Source organism: Alligator mississippiensis, chromosome 14, assembly GCF_030867095.1.
Source record: "Alligator mississippiensis isolate rAllMis1 chromosome 14, rAllMis1, whole genome shotgun sequence".
NCBI classification, from domain to species: Eukaryota; Metazoa; Chordata; order Crocodylia; family Alligatoridae; genus Alligator; species Alligator mississippiensis.
The window spans coordinates 26,503,142-26,521,606 of record NC_081837.1 but is presented as its reverse complement, the minus strand read 5'-3'; the positions used below and the strand labels follow the sequence as shown (position 1 = coordinate 26,521,606).

The 18,465-nt window shown below is 47.1% G+C and overlaps 1 protein-coding gene across 1 annotated transcript in view; it reads left to right on the top strand.

The window, feature by feature from the left end:
* Positions 1-18,465, top strand: part of LOC109281936 (eosinophil peroxidase) — a 75,692-nt gene that overhangs the window by 21,339 nt on the left and 35,888 nt on the right. Inside the window, 4 exon segments of the mRNA XM_059717540.1 lie at positions 6,435-6,522; positions 8,193-8,363; positions 10,608-10,845; positions 14,488-14,705. Coding sequence (XP_059573523.1) covers positions 6,435-6,522; positions 8,193-8,363; positions 10,608-10,845; positions 14,488-14,705 — 715 coding nt within the window.

Genomic DNA, 18,465 nt, shown 5'->3' with positions numbered 1-18,465 from the left:
TGCTCACCTTCCCCTTGCTACGGCACTGCCCCCAGGTCCTTTTCTGCAGAGCTGCTGCCCAGCCAGTCAGCCCTCAGCCTGTACTGGTGCATGGGATTGTTCCATCCTAAGTGCAGACTTTGCACTTGTCATTGTTGATCCTCGTGAGATTCCTTTTGGCCCAATCCTCCAATTTGTCTAGGTCACTCTGAATCCTAGCCCTGCCCTCCAGCTTATCTACTGCTTCCCCTAGCTTGGTGTTAGCTGCACACTTGCTGAGGGTGCACTCTATGCCATCTTCCAGGTCGTTGATGAAGACATTGAACAAAACTGGTTCCAGGACCAACCCCTGGGGCACTCTACTTGATCGCGGCTGCCAACTAGACATTGAGTCATTGATTACTACTCTCTGAACCTGATGCTCCAGCCAGTTTAATATCCACCTTACAGTCCATTTATCTAGCCCAGGGGTTTTCAACCTTTTTTAATAAGTATACCCCTGGCAGCTGGACATGGAGTGGGGGGAGGAGTGGGGGTGGCGCACAGCCAGATGTGGAGCAGGGGGGTGGTGTGTGGCCAAACAAGGGGTGGTGGATGGCAGTGGTGGCTGCCGCTGCATGCAAACTCCCCCCCCTTCCTCTTCATCCGACCGGCTGGGCAACACCTGTGAGGCCCACAGAGGCGCACTGCTGCCCTCGCCCTGCCCTGGACCTGCTCCTGGGAGGCAGTGGCATGGGGTCATGGGTGGCAGTGCTCTGTCTCTGCCCTCCTGTGTGTACCCCCTAGGGTCTTCCTAAGTACTTCTGATCTAGCCCATACAACCCCTGATCTAGCCCATACTTCCTTAGCTTGCCTGCAAGAATGTTGTGGGAGACCATATCAAAAGCCTTGCTAAAATCAAGGTACACCACATCCAATGGTCACCTCATCACAGAAAGCAGTCAGGTTGGTCAGGCGTGACTTGCCCCTGGTGAACCCATGCTGACTATTCCTAATCACCTTTTTCTCCTCCCAGTGCTTAGAAATGGACTCCTTGAGGATCTGTTCCATGATTTTTCCAGGGGCTGAGGTGAGGCTGACTGGTCTGTAGTTCCCTGGATTCTCCTTTTTCCCTTTCTTAAATATTTCATAGATTTCATAGACATTAGGGCTGGAAGGGACCTCGGAAGATCATCGAGTCCAGCCCCCTGCCCAAAGGGCAGGACGTCAGCTGGGGTCATAGGATCCCAGCAAGATAAGCATCCAGTTTCATCTTGAAGGTGTTCAATGAAGGCGCTTGAACAACCTCCGGTGGCAGGCTGTTCCAGACCTTGGGGGCTTGGACAGTAAAGAAATTCTTCCTTATGTCCAGCCTGAAACGATCTTGTAGCAGTTTGTGACCATTCGTCCTCGTCATCCCTTGGGGCGCTCTGGTGAACAAAGGTTCCCCTAGATACTGGTGGTCACCCCTGATAAACTTGTAGGTGGCCATCAGATCACCCCTGAGCCTGCGCTTTTCCAGGCTAAAGAGCCCCAGGGCTCTCAGCCTGTCATCGTAGGGTCTGCTTCCCTGACCTCTGATCATGCGCGTGGCTCTTCTCTGGACTCTCTCAAGCTTCTCCACATCCTTTTGGAATTGTGGAGCCCAAAACTGGACGCAGTACTCCAGCTGCGGCCTCACTAAGGCCGAGTACAGGGGGAGAATGACGTCCCGGGATTTGCTTGAGAAGCATCTATGGATGCAAGCCAGCGTTTTGGTCGCTTTACTAGCCACAGCATCGCATTGCAGGCTCATGTTCATCTTGTGGTCAGTGATGACCCCCAAGTCTCTTTCTTCCATAGTGCTAACCAACATAGCACTGCCGAGCCTATAAGGATGCTGCGGGTTTTTCTTCCCAAGGTGGAGAACCTTGCATTTATCGGTGTTGAACACCATCAGATTCTCATCCGCCCACTTGCTGAGCCTGTCCAGGTCAGCCTGGATCATCCGCCTGTCTTCTGGTGTGGATGCTTTGCCCCAAAGTTTGGTGTCATCGGCGAACTTGGCCAGTCCGCTTCTGACTCCAGTGTCCACATCATTAATGAAGATGTTGAACAGTATGGGTCCAAGGACAGAGCCCTGGGGGACCCCACTGGTCACAGGACACCATGATGAGTGACTTCCATCAATTACTACCCTCTGGGTCCGACCCCGGAGCCAATTTTCCAGCCAGTGGATCGTGGGGGACCCAAGGCGACAATTGGCCAGTTTCTCCAAGAGACGATCATGGGACACCAGATCGAAGGCTTTTTTGAAGTCAAGATATATGACATCAATCTCATCTCCCTTGTCCAGGTGATAGGTCACCTGGTCGTAGAAGGAAATGAGATTGGTCAAGCAAGACCTACCCGCAACAAACCCGTGCTGGCTATCCCTTAAGATGTTGGCGTCGGCCAGTCCATTAAGGATGGCCTCCTTAATAAACTTTTCTAAGATCTTCCCCGGGATAGAAGTCAGGCTGATGGGCCTATAGTTAGCCGGATCCACTTTCCTCCCTTTCTTGAAGATAGGCACCACGTTGGCCTTCTTCCAGTCTTCAGGCACTACACCAGAGCGCCAAGAGTTTTCAAAGATCCGCGCTCGAGGCTGGGCTATGATGCTCACCAGCTCCTTGAGTACCCTGGGGTGAAGATTGTCAGGGCCGGCTGACTTGAAGGTATCCAGCTTCTCAAGATGTTCCTTCACAAAGTCAGCATTAATGGAGGGCAGGGGATCACCCTCACCCGGACTTCCCGGCCCTGTAGCGGGCACGGGCGTCCCATGGGGCTGATGAAAGACCGAAGAAATGAAATATGGGCACTATGTTTGTCCTTGTCCAGTCATTTCAAAGATTATGGCCAGTGGCTCTGCAATCGCGTCAGCTAACTCCCTTAGTACCCTCAGATGCACCCCATCAGGCCCCAAGGACTTGTACATATCCAGCTTTTCTAGGTAGTCCCTAACCTGTTCTTTCACTCTTGATGGCTGCTTACCGCCTCCCCAAACTGTGTTGCCCAGTGCAGTAGTCTGGGAGCTGACCTTGCCTGTGAAGACTGAGGCAAAAAAGGCATTGAGTACTTCAACCTTTTCTGCATCCTCTGTCACAAGGTTGCCTCCCCTATTCAGCAAGGGACCCACACTTTTCCTGATCCTCCTCTTGCTACCAACATAGCTGTAGAAACCCTTCTTGCTACTCTTCGCATCCCTTGCTAGCTGGAACTCCAATTGTGCTTTGGCCTTCCTGACTTCATCCCTGCATGCCCGAGTGATGTTCTTATATTCTACCCTAGTTATTTGTCCAAGTTTCCACTTCTTATAAGCTTCCTTTTTGTGGTGTAGTTTACTGAAGAGTTTCCTGCTCAGCCAAGCTGATCTTCTGCCATACTTGCTAGTCTTCCTACGCATCAGGATGGTATTGTGTATTTTAGCTTTTTCTACATCAACTGTCATTAGAGTCATAGATTAACAGACATTAGGGCTGGAAGGGACCTTGGAAGATCATCAAGTCCAGCCCCCTAACCCAGGGGCAGGAAGTCAGTTAGGGTCAAAGGATCCCAGCAAGATAAGTGTCCAAAAGTTTCTTAAAAGAGTCTATAGTAGGTGCTTGCACCACCTCTGGAGGGAGTCTATTCCAGGCTTTGGGGGCTCAGACAGTAAAGAAGTTTTTCCTTATGTCCAGCCTAAAAAGGTCTTGGAGGAGTTTGCGGCTATTGGACGTTGTCATCCCTTGGGGTGCTTTGGTGAACAGGCGTTCCCCCAGATCCTGATATACACCCCTTATATACTTATAGGCTGCCACCAGGTCAACCATGAGCCTGTGCTTTTCCAGGCTGAAGAGTCCCATGGCTTTCAGCCTTTCTTCATAAGGCCTGTTTTCTTGCCCTCTGATCATGCACATGGCTCTCCTCTGGACTCTCTCAAGCTTCTTCACATCCTTCTTGAATTGCGGAGCCCAGAATTGGACATAGTACTCCAGCTGCGACCTCACCAAGGCTGAGTACAGCAGGAGGATGACATCCTGGGATTTACTTGAGAAGCATCTATGGATGCAAGCCAGAGTTTTGTTCACTTTACCAGCTGCAACATCGCACTGGTGGCTCATGTTCATCTTGTGGTCAGTTATGACCCCCAAGTCTCTTTCGGCTGTGGTACTAGCAAGCATAGCACTGCTGAGCCTATAAGTATGCTGCACATTTTCTTTCCCCCGAGATGGAGTATGCAGTTTTCCATATTGAATGACATCAGGTTTATATCTGCCTGCTTACTGAGCCTATCCAGGTCAGCCTGGATCACCAGTGTATCCTCAAGTGTGGAAGCTCTACCCCAAAATTTAGTGTCATCGCCAAACTTGGCCAGTCCACTTCTGACACTAGTGTCTACATCGTTAATAAAGACGTTAAAGAGAACAGGTCCAAGGATGGAGCCTTGGGGGACACGACTGGTCACGGAGCACCATAATGATTTACTTCCGTTGACTACCACTCTCTGGGTACGACCTCGGAGTCAATTCCCCAGCCATCAGACTGTGATGTAGCTGAGGCTGCAGTTGGCTACGAGGAGATCATGGAACACCAGATCAAAGGCTTTTTAAAAGTCCAGATATATGATGTCAATCTCTTCTCCCTTGTCCAGATGATATGTGATAGATATTAGGGCTGGAAGGGACCTTGGAAGATCATCGAGTCCAGCCCCTGCCCCAGGGGCAGGAAGTCAGCAGGGGTCATAGGATCCCAGCAAGATAAATATCCAAATTTCTCTTGAAATAGGTGCTTGAACCACCTCCTATGTCACCTGGTCATAGAAGGAGATGAGATTGGTCAGGAAAGACCTACCCGCAACACACCTGTGCTGGCTGTCCCACATGATGTTGCCATCATCCAGCTTGTCTAGAATGGTCTCTTTGATAATTTTTTCCAGAAACTTTCTGGGGATTGAGGTCTAGCTGATTGGCCTGTAGTTCCCCGGATCTACTTTCCTCTGTTTCTTGAAGATAGACCACATTGGCCTTCTTCCAATCTTCAGGTACTTCACCTGAGCACCACGAGTTCTCAAATATCGTTGCCAGTGGCTAGGCCATGATGCCTGACAGCTCCTTAAGTACTCTGGGGTGCAATCTGTCAGGACCAGCTGACTTCAAGGTGTCTAGCGTCTCAATGTGTTCCTTTACCAGGGCTACACCAATGCAGGGAATAAATTCACCCTGGCCGTCCCACGTCATGCTAGGTAGGGTGGTCTCTTTGGGTAGGTGAAAAACTGATTCAAAGTACCCATTAAGTAAGTTGGCTTTTTCCTGGGGGTCAGCTGCCCCATTTAGTTTAGCAGGGGCTCAGTGTTACCCTTGCTTTTCTTTTGACTCCCCACATATCTGATAAAGGACTTTTTATTGTCTTTGATACATGTAGCCAGCTGGAGTTCGGTTGCAGCCTTGGCTTTCCTGGTTTGCTCCCTACAGGTCCAGATCAGTACAGAATACTCCTCCTCAGTGGTGATTCCTGTCTTCTATCCTTTATAAGTCTCTCTTTTTAGATGTAGGAGGCCCACAAGTTCCCTGCTGAGCTAAGGGGATTGCTGTGCCCTTTTACTACCTTTCCTCCGAGATGGGATGGACATCTCTTGTGCTTTCAGGATTGCTTCCTTAAGGAGCAACCACTCATCTTGGACTCCCCTCCCTGTCAAGTCATGGCCCCTTAGGGCCTTGACAACAAGCCTCCTGAGCTTATCAAAGTCAGCTTTCCTAAAGTCAAGGACTTCTGCATTGCTGACTGACTTGCCAGCTTTGCAATGGATTGTAAAAGTGATTAGCTCGTGGTTACCATCTCCCAGCTTTCCTTTGATTCTTAGGTCACTGACTAGATCATCCCCTTTTGCCAGTACCAGGTCCAGCAGCGCTTTATCTCTTGTTGGTCCATAGACTTCTTGAGTCAGGCAGAGCTTGTCCATGCATGTGGGGAAGCTTTGTGATCGTTTGGATTTCGCTGAGTGCTCGTCCCATGAGATGTCTGGGTAGTTGAAGTCTCCCATGACAACCATGCACTGAGAGTGTGCAGCCTCAGCCAGTTCCCTGGTGAATTCCTGGTCGAGCTCTTGTTCCTGATTAGGAGGTCTGTAGTAGACTCCTACCATTGTGTCCCCTATGCCATAGTCCCCACATATTTTGACCCAGAGGGTCTCCAGTCACCTTCCATGGGTGCCATTGTCAGCTTGCAAGGATGTATAGCTTTCCTTGACAGAGAGAGCTACACCCCCACCCCTTTTTTCGGCACGTCTCTCCTGTACAGGGTATAGCCATGTATACCTGTGGCCCAGTCATAGATGGAGTCCCACCAGGTCTCTGTTCTCCCTATGAGATTGTAGTCATTCTTGTTTAGAGGAGGACCAGTTCCTCCTGTTTATTCCCCAAGATCTTGGCATTGGTGTACAGACTCCTATGGTGTAAGTGTCCTATTGGAAGCCATAGGCTTCCTTGTACTCCCAGGAGGACACCATTCCAGGGCTGGTTCCAGCTCCAGTTGCGTGGTTCCCTGTGGGGCTGGATGAAGTAGGAGGTGAGGGATGGGGAGTGACCCTCCTCAGCTTCTCTCAGCTGCCTCCCAGCAGCTGGGCTAATTCCCACCCACGGGCCCCTGCTTACCTCCGGGTAGGTCGGGCTCGTCAGGGGTCCTGGGGGTCCCAGGGCTCATGGGGGCGCAATGGGCTTCCGCCTATGTCTCTCTCACCAGAGCTGGGGTGCATGGTTGCCTCCCACATTCAATAAGGGACCCACACTTTCCCTGATATTCCTCTTGTTGCTGATTATACTTGTTGAAACCCTTCTTGTTACCCTTCATGTCCTTTGCTAGCTTTAACTGCATCTATGCTTTGGCCTACCTGCTTTCATCCCTGCATGCCGAAGCAATACTCTTATATTCCTCCCCTGGCCTTCCAGGGGATCCTACCCAGGAGTTCCCTGAGTCAGTGGAAGACTTCTTTTTTGAAGTCCAGGGTTCTTACTCTGCTACTCTCCCTAACTGTAAAATATTGCCTTCTGATCTCTAACCTAAACCTGTTCTCCATCAGCTTATTACCATTGTTCCTCATCATCCCAGGTGGTGCTGGGGAGAAAAAGGGCTCTACCTATTTGCTGTTCTACATTGAATGAGTGCCTTGTTTATTCATGCAATTCCAGCATGTGTACTTTGGCTAATTGTTGATTGGGAATCTACTTCAAGACACGGTGATGCATCTTGTAAATTCTGAGTCATACCTCCCATGCTTCTTTGTATTCAGTGATGCTATCAGCTCTGTTGTAACATTTGCTTAAGGGTGATAAGGGCAAGTCTCTTCTTGACAATCTCTATCAGAGGTTTTCATGTCAAGGTCATCTGAAACAGAACAGAGTTGATGCATCAGTTTTGCAAACCTTTTGGGTATCTAATAATGAACTAAGTTGTAAATTCACAGCAGCCATCTTGGAATCCAATATAACTACCATGATGGAAATGTTACAATTGGTCTCAATTCATATAATGTTGGTTTGATCATTGGAATTCATTTTCTAACCCTAGTGAGGGCCAAAATATTGACCAAAACATGAATCCGTGGCAGCCATCTTGGATTCCAAGATCGTGATTACATGCACTACTTGCCAGATAGAAAAAGTTACACTGCTTGACATGGGTAGACCATCCCTACTTGTGACAAGCGGCAACAGTGTGTTTCAATGAGTTGCCTACAGGGTGACACCTCTACCTTTTCCTTCTTACCCTACAAAAAAAGAAAAACGCCAAACAAAATGGGAAAAAACATGTTTTCAAGTTAGTTTTTACCATCCAGGCCTCTTCTGGTATCTGCTTTGGGGCTCTGAAGTAAAACTGGAATATCTTCTCCTGAAGGGGACTCTTCCCTTGATGCCTACATAGTTTGTTTAATAGAATTGTTTGGTCTACTGTGACTTGATTTTGTTATTAAACCACAGCCTTTGCATCTACAGACACTGCTTAAACCACTCCAGTTCCTTAATCGAATGTGAGAATGTGATACATACTTTTGGTTAACAAAGACCTCTGCAGCTTCATAGAGGGAACAGCCAGAGAGTGAAGGACACCTGGGCTAATGAATGACCCCTTAGGAGAAAAGGGAACATTAGGATTAAGGTGCAGTTATACAAAATGTAGCCTAAGAGGTGGCACCAGCTACTGACTGCTCTGTCTCTTCCTCACATGGGCTTTTATTACAGGTGGCATTGATCCACTTCTCCGTGGTCTGCTCGTTGATCATGCAAAACTGATGAAGCAGAGCCAAATGGTTGTTGTGGAACTCCAGGAGCGGCTTTTTGAATAAAAAGAAGTGATGGGTTTGGATCTACCAGCCATTAACATGCAACGGGGAAGAGATCATGGTCTTCCAGGTAGAGCAGTACAAGACTGCTTGTCTTGTTATATTACTCTCCTATGTTTGTGGCAGTTCTCAAGATGTCCTAGGGTTTTTACAGATTAGCAGGAAGGGATGGTTCCTAGTTGCCTATAAACATGGGCAACAGGAACCAGCCCATAAGGGTGATTTGATTAATGTGATGGGATGGAAAAAAGGATCTTTGCAGCTGCCTTCTGGATAGGTCTGAGTGAGATAAAATTGCATTTGCAAAGGCCAGAGAAAATTATGTTGCAATAGCTGAGACATGAGGTGACCGTGGACAGGATGGATAATGGAGGTCATGTCTTAGTGGTGCTATGCGGAGCAATGAGCATAATTTAAATGTTGGCTAGATGTGAGGACCCATGGAGGGGTTGGAGCTGAAGAAAATGCCCAGGCTAGTCTTAGTCTCCTATCCCTTGTAGATTTTTCAGTACAACAGTTGCTGCAAGTCAGCATAGACCCATGTCCCTGGGACCACTGTCCTCTGGGCGCACAGCAAAGACTATAGTCCCTGGATAGGTAGTGCATCAGTACACTGGCCTTAATTTAGGACTCTGTTCTTTGGACACAGTCTGGTTTGTAGAAATGCCAGGCCATGGGGTGACACTTCAGAAAGTTGGAAGTACCTGAAAACAGGGATTTACAGTGCGAACCATTCTTCAGCCTTAGTTGATCCCTTCATCCCCAGTGCTTGACAGTTATAATGTAAATAGGACACCATACCTACCTTCTAATGCTCTGCCCACATCGTGGAACCACTGCATCCTGGTTGGGAGGTTTCCAAACACAAACCACCCACCCTGGAAATATATCAGTAAGGTGTCTCTAGCATTGTCCCCAGCAGCTCCTCTCCCTCAGCCTTGAGAGGGATGCCCTGGAGCAATTGCACTGGTGTTTCTCTGAGTTTGGAGTGTGCAAGTGGGAATGGGTCACTGAGGTCCCCATAGTGCAGACATGACTTTAATGGCTACTCCTACTTGCAAAGGTGACCCACCTGGTCAGTCCAACCTGTGAATGTAAACAGCATCTGGGAAAACACGCTGCTGTCTGCAGTCAGCTCTGTGCTGGATGGCAGCATCTACGGAAAGGGTTCTTAAGAACATGGACAAGATAGACATTAGGGCTGTGCGAAATTTCGCCGGCAGTTTCGTTTCAATGCTGTTTCAACTTGTTTTGAGCTCAAAACAGCAAAATCAAAACGAAACAGAGAGCTTTGAAACAGCCTCAAAACAAAATGAGGCAAGTTGAAACATTTCGAGTTTTGAAGCTCAAGCTGGGCTTGCCTGCAGGGAAACAGAAACTGATATAAGGAGAGGGAGGGGGAAGAGGGAGGAAGGGAGGGGAAGGACTACTCTCATTATTGACTGTGTAGCTGGCCAGTGACTGTCATCCTTCCCTGAGGTCTCTTCTAATCCCAGTGCTCTGGGGGATGGATGGAAAAACTGCATAAAAGGCAGCATTATATGAAGTGCCCTGCTTTCTGCCTTGGTGTCAGTTGAGTGAGGGCGCACCTTAACACACACAGTGTCACCCACCCTCACCCATGTAACGAGGTTCGCCTGTCAGCAGCTAGAGGTGCAGGGCCCCAGAACCCAGAAGCCCTGCACCTATTTCCTCAACAGCTGGCAGGCTTTGTGGTCTCAACAGGGGCTAGCAGGCCTGCAGCTTTCACCCTGCTGTGCCTTAACACACACACACAGTGTTACCCATGTCATGAGTTTTGCTTGTCTGCAGATTGAGGTGCAGTTTCCCTCAAACCCCTGCACTGATCTCCTTGAAAATTGGCAGGCTTTGTGGCCTTAGCAGGGGCTAGCATCCCTGCAGTTTTGATCCTGCTGTGGCTTAACACATACACATGGTATGAGTTTTTTGCTTTCAAGACTTTGAGGTATAGTTTCCCTGAAACCCCTGCACCTATCTCCTTGAAACTTGGCACGCTTCATGACCTTAGAAGGGGCTATTACTTCTGCAAGTTTCATCCAAATCAGACCAGAAATGACAAAGTTATAGGCTGTTTCGAGCTTCCCCATTATAGCCTGTCAACCTATAGCCTATATCAGCAGTTTCAAATCAAAACGCAAGTAAAAATGGAACGGTGCCGTTTTGCACAGCCCTAATAGACATCAACAAGGTAGACAGCATTAATGTGAAACAGCAAAGCAGGGCACAGAGGTGGAGCTGCTGTTTCTGGTGAGAGGAAGATGGTAGCAATGACTGCTCTGTTGTGCTCCCACAGGGTACAATGCCTGGCGACGATTCTGTGGGCTTTCAGAACCTCACAACCTGGATGAACTCACTCACGTGCTGGGAAACCAAAATATGGCAAAGAAGTTCTTAGGCCTGTATGGGACACCAGACAACATTGACATCTGGACTGGGGCCCTTGCAGAGCCCTTTGTTTCCCAGGGCAGAGTGGGGCCCCTCCTGGCTTGTATCTTTGGTGTTCAGTTCAGGAACTTGCGAGATGGGGACAGGTAGGCTGACCTGCAAATGGATCTGTTCTTCCATGTGTAGCAAACCCCTGCAGTGTCAGGCACAATCACTACAGCCAATGAGGGATTTAGTTTATATTGAGTATCCTAGGGGTTAGGGTCACAGACCAATGGGAAAGGACAAAAACGGGTAAATAGGCATTCACAGTATAACAACATACACTTAGAGGACAAGTAAACAGGCAGTCGTCAGTACCACTGGGGTACATACATTCAGCCCAGTCCCCTGCCTACCTCTGGAGGTGTTCCCAAGAATCAGACTTAAGTCTAGAGTCGCTCTGTCTAGATCTGTTGGTCAGGGATCATGTCTGTGGTTCATCTGTTCTGTGCAGAGGCACCTCTTTCCTTCAGTCCATCCAACAGCAGCACCATCGCCCCCACATAGCCAGTCAGGGCTCAGAGGTTGCTTCTTCCTGCTGCCCCCAAGGTTTTCTGGGATTTGCAGTCCAGCAGCAGGGCTCTGCAGGGTTTTTCATCACATTGTCTTCCTGCTTCCAGTTGTAGTCTGTGGTCAGTCAGCTGGTCTCCACAAGCTTGCTCCCCTTCTGTCCCACACTCATATCATTTTTTCAGTGCACACGATGCATTACATTACACAATGCATACGTTACACGTGCAATTTACAGAGGAGACAAGCAGCAGCATGTGTTCAGCGAGCTGTTTCATTTCCTCCCTAGGGGACCAGCCCACTGCTCCCAGCTCCAGGACACAGCACCAGAGTTTGTCTCACCTGAAAGGACCTCCTGTGGTGAGGGGCAGCTGATTAACTCCATCTGGTCTGGCACTTCATACTGCACAGGTGGCCTGTAGTTGTGCCCTTCCCTGCTAGTCCTTACTCCAGTGGAGGTGTCATTTACCCACTGAGGAGTATGGAGAGACCAATTACTTGGTGCCTTGGAGAAAGGCCCTCCCTTGTCCCTATGGTATTAGGTAAAGCGGGGAGATCTCAAGTGCTTGTGTAAGGGCCATGCAGAATCTGGAGCTGATCCACATCTAGAAACACTGCATGCCACCAACCTGCATGGAGCACAGGAACAACCAGCCTGGATCAAACCACACTCCATCTACCCCAGTTCCCGATCTCTTACAGTAATCAGTGCCAACTGCTCAGGGAAAGGGGTAAGAATCCCACAGTGGGCATGTGTGGGATGAGCTGTCACCTACATTCAATCAATCATCTGCTTTGTAATTGATACATTGGTGTAAATCTTAAGGCCTAATATCTAGCATACCCCTAGCTATTTCTGTTATCTATGTGGATATCCTCTTTGAATTTTACTAAATTCTTTGTCTCATAGATAGCCTGTGTCACAGCCTAATTATGGATTATGTGGAAAGTGTTTCCTTTCATCTGGTTTGAATTTGCTTCCTCCCAGTTTCATCAACTCTCTCTTAGTTCTGGTGTTGTGAAACAGTGTTAGCAGGCATTCCAGTGTCTTTTCTTCAGGTAGTTTATTCCTGCATGCACTTTTTCATGGTCCCTCCTCTTTGTCTTCTCCCATTTTCCAGTTACTTTCTTTTTTTTCTCTCTCCTTATAAGGAGTTTCACCATGCCTTCAATCACTCTTGCTGCCTGTCTCTGAACTCTTTTATTATGTGATACCTTTTGAGACAGTGTGGCCAGTGCTGTACCAGCACTATTGGAAACTGCATCATGACAACCTCATGTGAAGAAAACAGTCTATCACAGGAACTTCTATGTGGAAAAAAGTATTGCAGTGCCTACATACAGCAGAATCCTGTTAGTGTATTTACTGATCAGACATTTTTCAATAGAGAAGGGATACTTCAGCTACTTCAAGCTGATATTGCCATGATTAGCACCTATTCTTATGTGAAAGAGATTGTGAAGCAAAAATATTAGAGCCCCAGTATATTAGTCTCTGAAAACAGACTCTGAAGAAAAGCAAGGCACACAATTACATCTCTTTGAAGGTGGTAATGTTTGAATGGATGGAGACCAGTCTGTATCAGGCCAACATGAAACATGTAAACCTGTTTATTTGAGTGTGTTTCATTTATTGCCACCTTAGCAGGTCTTAAAATATGCAGTTTTAATTCAACTGGTAAACAAAAACTCTGCCACAACTTTAACTCTGGTATCAGAGTCAGGTATCACTTTCCCACAATGAATGGCCTTTAGGCCATTTATACACTCAAAAGTTGGTGATCTTTCTCCTTTTATACCACAGTCTAGTCATTAGAGCAGGGTGTGGGAGACCGAGTTCAGTTCAGGAGGAGAGCCTAGAACTCAATGCAATTCCTTCTGCCACCTCAGGGGATTCAGGACCATCTGCTCCAGCCTCAGGAGAGTTCCCTCACAAGCTATACACTATTCTGGAACTGGGTGCTCTCATTTCATCTTTGTGAGGCTGTTTCACTGCACATAAAAGTACCAAATGTGATTGGGGTTGCGCTCCTTCTAACGCCATGGATCTTGTATTCTTGTTTGTATGGTTGCTCAACTGCAACCAGAGGCATGCAGGGTGCTTCCACGTAGGCCAGCAGTTGAAACACTCACTGGGAAATGGGAGATGTGAGTGTGATCCCCCTGTAGCTGAGGAATGTCTAAAAGCGAGGTCTTCCACTTCCTGTGTGAGTATTCTAACTACCATGTTAGTAGGCAGAAAGGTGGGTGGCATCATTACCGCCATTGTTCAAGAGTGAGTGTGTGTAGCTGGTAGGTGCTTCTCCTGGGTCATCTTGGGAATGGATCCCAAGCACCCCAAGTTATATACCTAAGGTCCAAGGATGAGTCAGACTTCAGGCAACTCTTCCCACAGCTCTTAGCTAGGCCACATGGCTTCTGTAGGAACCTACCTGCTGAGCATCTCTACTTCCTTAGTTGCTCCTGGAAAGTGCCTAAGTCTTCTCATTTTCTGTGTAGGAGATTTAATCCTGTTGAATTGGATCACCCTTCCAGAGTGTCAGTGCTTATATTTTTGATGGTGTGCTGCCTAAACAGTTTGCAAGCTCTATTTGTATCTGACCCTTAGTCTGAGCTCCTGCATGGCACTGGCCAAAAGCATCGCTCCATGATTCCTGAGTGGTCTGAAATATTTAAATATGAATTAACTGTGGACATGGAAATCTAGACTTAGCTTTTGTTTGCCATATCTGCTGATGGCAACTAATCCTTAATTTTACTTTATGCTCAAAATGGCAATATGGCAGCGCCTTTACACACCCCAGAGGCTTTAGTCATTTTATTTGTGGCTGTGCTTGGACATGTAACAAATATAACAGGGACAGTTGCTATTCAGTCCTCAGCTTTGCAATCACTAACATCTTTTGTTTTTCACAGTGCACTTGAGCTGCACAGAGTCCCTAGGATTCTGTGGTAACTTTACAAGGGGTTTGCCTTATTACAGGATACTTATTAGTATAAAGAAATAAATTGTTTAAATAATGATGGAATTGTAGCTTCATTGCAGCAATGGGGGAGGGGGGGTTCACTTGTGGCTTTGTTGGACCTACATTTCTCTCTTCCATTTACGCTTTTTACAGCAAAGCCATCTTTTTATCCCTGTGGAGAAAATAAAGCCATGATCCCCCAGGCTGAATTCACCCCCAAGGAAGAGAAGCACAGATTCTTACTCTGTTGTTCTTGCTGCCTCTTTGCAGGTTCTGGTGGGAGAACCCGGGGGTTTTTACTCTGCAGCAGCATCGTGCCCTGAGCATCATCTCATTGTCACGGCTAATCTGTGACAACACCCGCATCAGAATGGTGCCCAGGGATGTGTTCAAGGTCAACAGCTATCCCTGGGACTTTGTGAACTGTAGCAAGATTGACAGTCTTGACTTGTCATCCTGGAAAGAAGAGAGTCACAGTGGACCAGAAGGTAGAGTGGACCCTCCCATCTCTCTGGCCTTCTGCCTATGTTTCCCGACACATAGCCTTGAAATAGACATCGCCAAATGAAGTGGATCAGCTGTCATGGAATATGTGCTGGCACAGCTGATCCACATCACTGGGTGAAATGTCACCTATTGTCCCACAAATAGATCTTGTGAAACAACAGGTAATGTGTTCCCTGCTTACAAAGACATGCCCTGGAAATCACAAGGGTATATCTCTGTGGGTGTGTCTACACATGCATTTATGCCATCTTAAATTTACTGCACAGTAAATTACTGTGTGGTAAGCAGGAATAGGCTGGTGTCTACTTGTGTGGGTGACCTAGGACTAAATTTAGTCCTGGGTCAGAGCAGCCTGCCATGTGCCCCTGTGGCCACTAGGGGGTGGGGGGGGAGTGGGAGTGGGGGGGGAAGCTCCTACCTCCGGCCACATGGCTGCAAACCTTTGGGATTAACTTTGGTCCCAAACTGAATACCTGCGTTATGCAGGTATCAAATTTACACTGGAGTTGTAAGTCTCCATATTTACTGTGCAGCATAGGCATGCACGTGTAGACGTATGCCCTTACTGCGAAGTAATTTCAGTTACTGCACAGTAAATGCACAAGTGTAGTCATGCCCAAGAGAAATATGAGTGATAGGACCCCTGTGGAAACTCTTCCTCCTGGTACTTCTTGGCCTTCTCAGCCCAGATCTACTCTAGTGCTCCCCTTACAGCCCCACTCTTTCCCCCGTCCCTGACCTTTACCTTTCTCCCTCAGCTCATTTCCCACTTATAGGTGTACCTACATGTACATTTGCTCCTTCCTGCTGAGCTCCCTCCCAATGGGCACATCTATATTTTGGAGGAGTGCCTTGTCCATATTGGTTTAATCCACTTCAGATAATTAGGATTAAAGCCCTTGTAGGCTAGCCTAGTCCCACAGCAGTTTCACACAGAGCATTTATTCAAAATGTCCTTCACAACCAAAGTCCTTTCTCATTAGTTCTCTGGTTTTCCCTTCTCTGATGCATTTGCCCTACTAAAGCTTTGCTCCTGAAGCTTCTCTGGCCCTCCACCATGCTTTGCAGTCCCTCAGCACTGTTCTCCAAAAGGCTGTCTGGCCTTCTGCTGCAAGCTGTTCAGAGCACCCTTGCTACAGGAGCTCTAACCTCTTCATTGAACAGACTGAAACTGCTCAACCTGCTCACAGTTATAATCCAAGTCAGGCACGCTGAAGCTGAAGGAAGTCTTCTGCTTATGCCTTTGCAACTTAGACTGGGTCCTAGAGCTCTAAGGTTTCACTATTTGTGGAGCATATTCTGAGAGCACCATATAGATCCCTGCACGTAAACATTGTATGAGACAGATTCCTATAGCACAGAATGGAAGGAGTTGGTGTCTCTCAAAGGCTGCCTCCCTGGGATCAGCATAGGATTGTTTCCGATAGCCTCTGTATAGTGTTACATTCAGTTTCCCATCTAATAGGGTTTAGAATGCTTCTTCCCCTGGGAGCTGTTCTACAGATTCCTGCACCTCACACATATGAAGATCTTGCTCATGGTCCATCTCTCATTGCATGTTCAGTTGGTGGGAAAACAGCTCCTAGATCACAGAAAAGATTTTTTTTTTTAATTTGCCTTCATTCTGACTTTGGTCAAAGCAAAAAACTCAACATTTCCTGAAAACTATAATTGTCAATGGAATTCCCTTTTGCAAACATTTTTTAATCAAACAAAATGTGTTCACTAGCTCCTTCAGCTGCATGGGATGGAAATTTGTTCCCAAACCTTGACATTTCTCATGAAAGAGAACTGTTGTTCTCCATCAGCCCTAGTGGCCAATCGTATCCTTCCAGTGAAATTCAACTGTCATGGGAGGTCCTAGGTACAGAGGGGAAGCTGATCTCACAGGATCATGCCTTGAAAAATCAGGATAAATGCTTTGTACTGGGGTCTGAGTTCAGTGGGGAGCCAGATGCCACAGTGGCAGGGCAGCAGGAGAGCAGTTGTGTTTGTCATAAGCAGAATGTATTTGGCTTAAACTCTGCCTGATTTTTAACCAGCACCTCTTCATAGGGATGGAGGCCAGTAGGGACCATGTAATTATCTAGTCTGGCTCTCAGTTACATTACAGGATGTTATTCTTGCTGATTGGAAAGCAGCTGAAGTTGAGTTGAGTGAAATAACTTCTATAGTGAGAGTTGGTGGGCAATCCCAGTCTCCCACTGGTCTTCTCTCCTTTATTAACACCCTCTTATTTCACCCCACAGATGCAAAGTTCAGTCGCTCTTTCTGATGTAAATGAAGGTTGTCCTGGAAGGCTGACAGCAGGATGTTGCCAAGAAGGACTACTAGCCATGTTCTCTCAAACTAACTGTGTCTTCACAGCTAGTGATGCACAGCTACTGTCAGATTTGTCTGCTTTTGTATTGGCTTTGAGGTCATCCATTTACAAGTACTGTATTATCTTTCGTGTCGGCATTGTTATGAGAAACATAATTTTCTAATATTACTGGATATGAAAATCCAGACCCAAGCAAATCACAGAAGTAAAGATTTTACAAATCAGTGTTTTTAGGCTGCTTACTGGCACTAGTTTTTAATACCTTAGTGTTAAAATGATGGATACTCTTCCCATATTTGCTAGAAAGGTGAATCAGAAAATTTTATATTTGTAGTATCTTAACTGAATAAATCCTAATTTATGTACAAACTGTAGTAAGGCACCAGCAATTCCCATTTCTCAATATTGTCAGTGTAGTAAATGAAACAACGGAACAAATACAGGTTTTGAAGCACATTAATTTAATACCATATTAAAAGCAGTGTTAGGGCCTTGTTGCACAGTAATTCTGTACAACTCCTGGAGCTCCCAGCTCCTGGATTTTCTTATGTTAATACCTTAAAATGGCTTAAAGCACTCATGATGTAGCTCAAAGTTATGCCACTCCAGGGTAGGGTTATCTCTGATCCACAGAACCCAGCTTCTGTTCCATTAAGGTGTGGCCACTCCCCACAGATGAGCTGCTCAAGTTAAACTTCTCCAGTATCCCAGGATACAGTGTTCTCTCTCTCCCCACTACGGCTGTGCGAGGCTTCAGATTGTGCTTCAGAGTCCAGAGCAGTACGCCCAGATCGAAGCGTGGGCTCAGTTAAGCTGTCCAAAGCGGTTCAGAGCTTCCAAAGCACTTCAGAAATGCTTCCGATGCTTTGGACACTGAAACTGAAAGATAGAAGAGGGAGGGGGAGCGGGGGAGGAAGGGACAGTGGGAGGGAGGGAGCGGGGGGGAGAGGACTGACATGTAGGTGATCAGTGAGAAGGATTTCATTCTGGCTGCCTTTCCAATGACAGCACCTGGGGGGAGGGACCTAGAAACAACATAAAATCCTCTGTTTTGTGGCATGCTCTGCCTTTTCCTAGCTTGTTCCCTCTCAGGAACTGCATGAGAAAGGAACCCTCAGACTCAAGCATTTCAGCTTGCTTGCTTTACTCAGTAGTTGAACTTGCCCTCTCCTTTTTCTTGTTAGAAAGGATTAGGTAGGATTTATCTTAGCTTAGCTATTCAATTACTATTACCATTCAGTTCATTTCTTTGAATTTATATTTGCTCTTTTTTCTTTTTTGGAAACTTTGAAAAAAGAAAGCTGGGTTTTCCCTGCCAGTGTGATCCATCACTGTGCAGGGAGGCACACAGATTGCACGCACACACGCACACAGACACACAGACACACAATATAAAGAAAAATAAGATATTCATAGTA